This window comes from Poecilia reticulata, linkage group LG22, assembly GCF_000633615.1.
Source record: "Poecilia reticulata strain Guanapo linkage group LG22, Guppy_female_1.0+MT, whole genome shotgun sequence".
In the NCBI taxonomy this organism is placed as follows: domain Eukaryota; kingdom Metazoa; phylum Chordata; class Actinopteri; order Cyprinodontiformes; family Poeciliidae; genus Poecilia; species Poecilia reticulata.
The window spans coordinates 8948491-8957507 of NC_024352.1; the positions used below are offsets into that span (position 1 = coordinate 8948491).

Below are 9017 nucleotides of genomic sequence, written 5' to 3' on the forward strand. Positions count from 1 at the left end.
TTTTTCTCTTCCTCTTGATAAAAACCTTTAAACTAGAAGTGTTTCAACAGAATGAATGACTGTGCGTTTTTTACGTACCTCAAGTAATTCATGTTCTTACGCTGCATTTTACAGACGCAGCTGCATTTTTAGTGTTAGTGTGAATATTTTTGCCCAGTTTAAAACAGTAAAACTGCATTATTGAAAAGTATTTATCTGTTACATCACCTCCTGATACTCACTTCTAATCCTAAATATAATATATTCAAAAAAAAAACAAAAAAAAAACATATATGTATATATTTCTTTGTGAGAAATGCATTTGAACTTTCAAAATATGTCAGACAGCTTCTTGATAATAGAGTTTTTTTTTAATATATATATACAAGTCAAAATGCACGTATAGCTTTTAAATTCCCCCCCCTTTTTCTGATTGGTTTCTTTATTCCCTTTCATGTTTCTGAACAGGTATGCTGAACTCTCATGTTGGCTTATATCCAAAGAAAGTCAGCTGAGGCTGCTGAGGAACCGAGCCAGCGACTCCAGAAAGTACCACCAGGTGAAAACGACCATAACGGTGAGTCACATTCTTCGCCATGCTTCTTTCACGGTTTGTCGTTTGCAGCGTAACGCCCACTTCTCAATGTCACTGCCGAGGAGATGAAACTCTGAGGATTACACTTTCTTGTTAGTTCCATCAACTTTTGCTCTTGTTTCCAGGAGCTGAGAAATGATGCAGAGCTCCAGGAGGGGAACCTTGCTTGGCTGAAAGCCCGTATGGCTGTATTAATTGAAATCTGTGCTGACAGTGATGCCCAAAGGCAGGGAAGCACTCTGAGCAAGCTCTCCGCTGATTTTAAAGGTCTCCTTGCCTCTCTCTTTGAGGTAAGTCACTCACGTGTTTTTTAGAAGACCTCTGAGACGTTTAGGTCCAATTTCCTCTCCGTTGTTGAAGGCAGTGACTTCATTTTTGGAGGACAATGTGGAGAATATGATTAGAGCTGCACAATTGCTATACCAGTTTGAACTATACTGTGCAGGCAAAGGGCTGCTTATTTAGTCTACTATTACATTCTCGGTTCCAAGCATTAAACCAACTTTTTCTTACCATGACATCATATTTATTTAAATTTCTTTTAACAAATAATCAGCTCTGTACATCCAGAGGTAATTTTATTTATTTTTTAAAGTTAGAGCATAATATGAAACAAAGATTGCAGACTACTTACTGCATTAGGTAGTCGGATGTGCCCATCTTCTCTATTTAAATTTAGTGATTACTGAAGGACAACACAGACTTCATAATCTGCACTCTTTTGGTTGAATGCAGTATTTATTTCCACTTTGGTTTTATATTGTTTAGTTTTTATTCAAGTACGTTTTTTGTTAATGGAGACTGGGAATCCATTTTATTTTTGTTTTTGGTTGTTTTGTTTATTTAGTTTATCAGTTCCAGTGTTATGTGTTCTTTTGAAAATAAAGTGTATCTATCTATGGCAGGAAATCGCATGCATTATTACGTCATTTCCATTAAATTAGTGTCAAAAGGTCTTGAAACAATATTATCGTTTATCGCAATAATTTTTTAGACAATTAATCGCTCAGCAAAATTTGTTATTGTGACAGGCCTATCTGTGATGGTAGAAAATAATGAGTGAGGAAAAAATGGATAATAATCACAACTAGTATCATAAATGCAGTAATATCTGACTCTTATGTTTTCCATGTTTCCTAAAATGGCATCAATATCTTCTCGACTAATTTTGTTGACCATAAACAGTGGTTTAAGACACCGTTTTTTATTTTTCTGTTATTTTTTTGCAAGGCTGAGAAGATGGTGCTTGCAGTGGGGGACTGTGTGCAATTCAGAGAGGAAGTACAGACGACCTTGRATGACCTGGTTCAAGGGCAGAAAGAAGCACAGGCCGAGGCGACCAAAATCCTGGACTGTCCTACTTCCAGAGAAGCCCAACAACTTATGCTTGTTCATCAGGTATTGCATGACAGATTGAATCCTTTTTYTTTACTTATTGTGTTCCCGTTTAATGAAATCAMCTTCATATTGTGAATGTACTCGGACACCCGCAGCAGCAGTTAAAGCGCCTAAAGCTGAAAAGGAAGGACGTCCAGCAGCTGATCACCAGAGGCCAGCAGCTCCAGTCTGAAGAGGGGCTGGGAGAGACTCTGCAGCAGGACCTGCAGAGCTTAGAAAACACAGTGAGCAAAATGGAGCAGAGTATGGACTCACAAGAGCAAAACCTGGAGGTGAGCAGGAGAGATTATTTAAACATTTAGTATTATTTTAACTTTCATAAAAGCTACCTTTCACACAACGATTATTAGATTCCAATAGATATGTTTGATCATTTTAATAAAGGAATAATTCTTATAAATCAAAATCACTTTTGAAAATGACACAGAAATGAGTCATTTTTCTGTTTTTGTCAAAGTTACAATCCCACCACATTTTTTCAGCTTTGGTTAATAAATAACAAATTTCCTATTTCCCTCTTTTTTACCCACTTCTTTTAGGGATAATATATGCTTCGGCAGTTTCAGGCTGCAAAAAAMCCCAAAACTGTTTGTTTTCATTTCTTTAGCTTAATCTGTAAAAATTACAAGAAAACCCACCCTCACACAAAAAAAGGATTTTATCACCAACAACTTATTCCATGCTTCAGGCAGATTTAAGTTTGAAGTTTTCTTTTATGTTTTACCAACCTTCTCCTTTTGACTGTTAGTAATATAAACATTTTGGAARGGTCCAGCCAGAGTTCAGAGTTGAATCTGAGTCTGTGGAAAAAGCTGAAGATTACGATGACGACAGGGAGGCTTTCCAACCTCAAAGAYGTCACTGAAAGAAAATTGTYCAATTACCAATTGAAAAATACAGAAAGCTGGTCAGCATCTCAGACTATGAAAAGTTATTCCATTGATAATTTAGAAAAGTAGAAGTAGCATTCAACTCTCTATCTTGATAAAACACAAGCAAAACAAATTAATTGGGATTTTTTAACTGATACGTCTTTCAGATTTTGTTTTGATTGATTTCTGTCTCCCTTTTTTGATAACTGAAATTAGAAAAAAAAAAAAAAAACGAGTCAAGATCTATTTAAAAAGATTCTATGAGTTTTTAGACGCTGAATCCAAAGCGTAACGCCACATTRCGACCAGGAAGCCAAGGTTTAGGAGTCAAAACTCTGAGATAACACACTTAGCGCACACTTGTTGCTTGGATTTGGAGCCATTAGCTGATCATTAAAGATGAATATTTTAGTTTTTTCAACCATTGTGAATACTTCTGTATGAGATTGAATTTGGTGTGTTTCAGGTCACTCTGGCTGCTTGGCAGGAGTTTGACAGTCAGCAGGAAGCAGTGCACGAGTTTGTCAACAAAGCCCGCTCCACAATAGACAGAGATCTGAATTTCAGCAGCCCAGAGAGCCTCGCCGTTGAACTGGACCAAGCAAACGTGAGTACATTTAGTAAAAAGCTAAAACAATCCACTCAGACTTCTTTCTCACTGTACGAGGGAAACTTTGGAGGATTCTCTGGAAGCGATGCAAATCGTGCCGTGTTGTGAACAGGTGATGCTGAAGCAGTGCAAAGCGGAGGTCTTACACATGAACACCTTGTTGAAGAGAGCGACAGAAATACAACTTGGTCCAAAAAACAAATCTCTGCTTCTGCAACAAGCTCGTTCACTCAGCGAGCAGGTGGACAAAGTAGACACCGGCCTGAAGAAAGAGTAAGTTTATAGACTTCTTGTATTAATAATGCATTATAATAATGTTTTAATTGGGACAGTCTCAATGATTTACACATGCTCTTTCAAATATATTCCGGGCACTATTTGTTTCTTTGCAGCTTTAATCAATTTTTTTTCTCCTAGGGTCAAGAGCCTGGAAGAGATGAAAAGTCAGTGGGATCGATTTGGAGCTGGATTTGAATCATTTTCTTCGTGGATATCTGAAAAGGAGAAACAGCTAGATGTAATAAAATCATCTAATTTGTCTCTTGAGGAGCAGATCAAAACACTTAAGGTAAAATATGGTTAAACATTAAGCTACAGTTCTTTTGAGCCACAGAAACGGCACTCTGCATCAGAAATCAATGAGGCTTAAAGCACACAGTAGTCATGTGCTGGTAGACTGTCTGTGCTGCAGTATTCGTCTGAAACCCAGAGGAGGGCAGGAACCTGCTGCGGTTTCTGGGATTTTCAACCTTTAAAAGTCTTCAAAGCTGTTGAACATTTGCACATTTTACCTTGTAACAACCGCAAACTGCAATGTTTTTTTTTTTTGTAAATCTCATGTGACAAACCAACACAAAGTGGTGCATAAGTATGAAGTGGAAGTAAAAGTATAGAGTCCTAATCCAAAATTTAATATCTACTCTCAAATCTGGCTAGTAAGTCAAAAATCATTTTCACAGCAAATACAAAATGTTCCCTAGTCAGATTTGACTTAAAAAGAAATTCTTGTCCTCCATTTAAAACTGGGATTGCTTTTCTTGTGCAGGAACAATAAAAATAATCTTAAGTTATGTAAAGATGGATGGAAGCTGCCTTAAGCTTACAGTCAGAATTGTGTAAATATTTTGCAAGACTAAAACATTACTAGGTTTAAGTTAGCAAGAAACTATGTAGCATCTGTTCATATCTTACTTTAACATACAGGACTGCGCTTCAGCTAATCTTTGACTTTGCTGCGTTTTTGCATGTCAGGGTGTCGGAGCAGAACTTCAAGACCGAGCCGAGTTCCTGTCGCAGCTGGAGACGGACTCCCAGGCGCTGGCCCAGTTTGTGTCTTCGGGCGAGGCGGCTCGCATTAAAGCCCGTCTGACCCAAATTGGCAGGTACTGGGAGGAGCTGAAGGAGAGCGTTCAGACACTTGACGGGCAGCTGGAGGAAAGCTCCTCTCACCAGCAAAAGTTCACACTGAACTTGAACGAGGTTGATACGTTTACCCATATTMGTACAGGATAACCTTTGCATTTGGCGTTGGCGTACATATTCGTTTCGATCTTGCTTCTCTTAAAGGTAMAAGCGTCTCTTCGTGAGCTTCATGCAAAACTGGAGAGTCCCGTTAAATCCTGCACTTCATCATCTGAGACTTACAAAGCCCTTCAGAGCCACATGGTATGAAGATCTGCTTTCTTTGTTAATAAACAGATTTTTTCTTTTAAATAACGGACTGCTAGTCATTCTTTCATGTGTTAACACAGGCAGCTGCTGCAAACTGTAAATGTCTTGTGTTGTTACCTAGGATGTCTGTCAGTGCCTGGAGCAGCTGAAGGGCAACTTACTGTCGCTGTCAGCCAGTGCCAGACGAATCAGTGACAAGGAGCACGCGGTGCGGGCTGTGACGGAGCTGAACACCAGCTACGAACAGGCCCTGGAGGAAGCAAAGGACAAGCAGAGCACTTTGGAAAACCTTCTTTCTACCTGGCAAAAGTATGAGTTTGTGAATATGAACCTAACATATATAGTCCTTATATTAATACATATGAAAATGCAGAAATATATTAAGAAATGGTTGAATTTATACCACTTTAGTTTTTTTTACAATTCTTAAATTTTGTCATAGTTTCATTAAAAACTAAAATTTGAAGATTTTTAAAACAGATCAGCTGTTTTTGAACMGATTTTATTTCTCTTTTTGCAAGTTTTTAACTAACATTAAACACTTATGTCTTGGAAATGTATTCACATGTTTGCAACAAACTGCAAACTTCAGYGTGTTTTATTGGAATCTTGCATACTAGACAAGCGTTATTAAAAATCTCAAAAGTGTGATGTGGATTAGTGTTAAACCTTCATTCAGGAAACACTCAAATTCCTGCACAAAAGCTGATTCAGAAAGTTATAAAGTAAATAAAAAGGAGGAAAATTAAATGCCTGACAGACATCTTTGCTTTGGCAGATTGTAGACATATTATAATCCTTCGCAATCTAGAGTTATCACTTCTTAGACCTTAATCTGAAAACAACACAATCTGCTAACAGTTTAAACTGAGGTTTTAATCTCACAGTTTAAGACAGAAGTGTCCCTGTTCTGCATCAGGTTTGAGAAGCAACTGTCAAACTTTGTGTCCTGCCTGGAGAGAAGTGAGTCTGCATCCAAACCAGAAAGTCACTGTCTGTCTTCTGACAAAGCCAAACTGCGCACTGAGATGCAAGACTTGCAGGTACAACAAACCATCAATGTGACTACGATTTAAACCTAAAATGAGGACATTGTTGTTACAGAGACACGTTGACGTTTTTCTTTCAGGCTCTGCAGGTTGAGGTAGAGTCCCTTAAAAAGGCCCATGAAGACCTGGCCTCTCTGGGAACGTTGTTATATCCCACAGCACCTGAAGAGAATGTTACGAAGCTAACAGATGAGCTGGGGATGCTGCAGCAAAGACTGCTTGTCCAACARGAAGTCATCCCTCAGAGGTAAAACATTGACAGAACATACATCCAGTAGTGGATCAAGGTTTCTGTTGAAGTTTGATTTATTGTTATTGATTTGTTCCGATGTGTTGAGAGACCTAACTGCAGCTAAAAGAGGAAAATATATTAGAAAATGCTAAAACTGSTAAACACCAATACATTGAAATGTGAAGCAAACGTCTCTCTCTCCCAGAATCACAGAGCTGCAGAGCCATGCGTCGCTGGTGGAGCAGTTTGACCAGGCTCTTCTTAAATTCTCTGAGTGGAGTGAGACCGTACTTTCAAATCTGCACACAGCTTCTCAGATCAACATCGGCAATCTGCAGGGATCTGCCACTCAAGTAAAGGTGAGATCCAGAGCATTGTTTAAAATGGAGATGTGTCTGATTTAGGGCTGAAACRATTCCTCGAGTGATTCGAGTACCTCGATTATTAAAATTCCTCGAGGAAAATTGACCTGCCTCGAAGCTTCGTTAATTTATGTTTTATCATTTAGCGCACCGTGTTTCAGCCGGAACATTATTTGCGTTGAGCGGAGCTCTGACTTCCGCCTCTGAGTTGTTGACGGAAGCTACGTATTAGCGGCATAACGTCCAATCTTCAAGTTCGGCCCGCGGGGATTTTACTGATTGGTGATAATTCCGGGTTTTCATCGTTTTTGTGGGACCAATAAACATCCTTAAAATGACTGGCGCGATGCCGGGAGTTCGGCAGCCTTTCTGCTCCGGAGCTGCTGGTTGAACGGCGGGAAGAAGCTGAGAAGGATTTATACAGGTGAGCGGAGAGACTGAACACGGCGGGCGGCTGAGGGTTGATGCTTACAGGGTAAGAGCAGCTTTACGGACGAACCGCACAATAAACTTGTATCATCCCGGTCTGAACAAACGGGAGGCGGAACATGGCTGGTAGATGAGTTTCTGAACGGAGGAGCCGTAAATATCCCGTRTTKCTCCCCCGGTCTACAAAAAAGTAACTGGTAGGGAAGCTCAAATGTGGAAAAAATAGACTGATGTTTATATCCGATAGTAACACTGGTATGGAAGATTTACCAATATTTTATTTCATAATTGTTTTTATCCGATTACTCGATTAATCGTAAGAAAAATCTATAGATTACTCAATTACTAAAATAATCGTTTACAACAGCCCTAGTCTGATTTTTGACTTGTGATTTCAAAACTCTGACATACCAATTTCGATTTCTCTACAAGGAYTGTAATTTTAAAAAGTTTGACAACGCCACTAAAACTATTTTATCTGGCGTTCCTGCCATTTTATCTGGCGTTCAGCTGTCTTTTGTCTATGTTCGGAGCAGAGAGAAGAAGCTGTGACAAAGGTTTTGCTAATACTTTTAAACAAATACACGATGATTACATTTTAAACCAGCTTTTGCACTTTATATTATTAATTACCCGGCCAGTGCAGCTAGCATTATTGCGTAGTTCCTTACCTTGACTCTGGGAAAACCAGATAAAACAAAGTAACTGTGCTGTGCATCCACTAACTCTTCCTACTATATAACTTTAAGTCTTCTTAACTTGGTAGCACAATGAGTTAGTGTTGTCGTTAGAGAAACCAGGTAGTGCTTTGGTGCATTCAATGCTTAGAAAAATATTGAATTTTTCAGTTTCCACTTGACTGGCTGAGGCTAATTAAGTTAAAAATCCTCCAGGTTTAGTTTACCAGCTTTTACAGCTGTCCTTAGTGAGCCCTCAGACTCAACTKGAGGATAATGTTTTGTTTCAGAGCAGAGTTTATTTATCCTGGTTCTCTTTGCTTTAACAGGAGACAAAATTGGTCCTGCAAAAGAACTCCAGCGTGAAGCAAAGCTTAGAGGAGCAGACCGAGAAGCTCTGCAAGATCTGTGAGCCAGCTGATGCGCAGCTCCTCCGTAACAGAGTAGAAAGCTGCCTCCAGTCCTACCATGAGGCTCAGCRTCTAGCCGAGCTGCAGCTGGAGTGCCTGGAAAAGCTGGAGGCCTTCCTGCAGACCCACGGCGAGGTGGCAGGAGTGCTGCGCGGTCTCAGGCAGACGGTGGAGAGCGCCGGGAGCTGGGACCGTGGAAGGGTAGAGGAGCTGCAGCAGGAGCTCGCTGCCATTATTCCTGACATCAGTGAGCTGGAGTCCTCTGCTGTCAATCTGGACAGCAGCCTCTGCAAAGGTCACCTCCACATTGGAGTCGAAGAGGGTTCTCGCAAGTCCTGCCGCATGCTGGCCGATTTGCTCAGCGCCGAGTTGGATACGGTGAGGAACTTGCTCGGTACGAAGCAAAGCGAAGCCGAGGCCCTGGGTGTGCTGTGGACTTCATTCAGGCAACGGAAAGAGCAGCTGCTCAAGGCTGTGGAGGACATCGAGGAAAAAGCCGACCACCAGACCTTCAAAGAGCCCAGCTTGCATGGTCTGCAGCAACGGTATGGYGCTAAGAAAGTCCCATAAAATTCTGCCAGTGTCTTGTAAAAATACTCGTGCACCATGAACTTTCTCCTAGTTTTTGGCGTTGCCACATGAACTTGGGTGTTTTACTGTGACTCTGTGCGATGGATCCACAAAAACGTAGTGCATTATTGTGAAGGAGAAGAAAACTGACTCAATTTTTAAT

At 40.2% G+C, this 9017-nt stretch overlaps 1 protein-coding gene across 1 annotated transcript in view; it reads left to right on the forward strand.

Moving 5' to 3' along the window:
- Nucleotides 1-9017, forward strand: part of syne1b (spectrin repeat containing, nuclear envelope 1b) — a 96819-nt gene that overhangs the window by 23347 nt on the left and 64455 nt on the right. The window contains exons 28-41 of the mRNA XM_008399328.2: nt 448-556; nt 700-864; nt 1805-1972; nt 2068-2244; nt 3311-3451; nt 3567-3727; nt 3872-4022; nt 4706-4933; nt 5021-5119; nt 5247-5434; nt 6045-6168; nt 6255-6421; nt 6612-6765; nt 8204-8845. Coding sequence (XP_008397550.1) covers nt 448-556; nt 700-864; nt 1805-1972; nt 2068-2244; nt 3311-3451; nt 3567-3727; nt 3872-4022; nt 4706-4933; nt 5021-5119; nt 5247-5434; nt 6045-6168; nt 6255-6421; nt 6612-6765; nt 8204-8845 — 2674 coding nt within the window. The remainder of the gene's footprint in view (nt 1-447; nt 557-699; nt 865-1804; nt 1973-2067; nt 2245-3310; nt 3452-3566; nt 3728-3871; nt 4023-4705; nt 4934-5020; nt 5120-5246; nt 5435-6044; nt 6169-6254; nt 6422-6611; nt 6766-8203; nt 8846-9017) is intronic.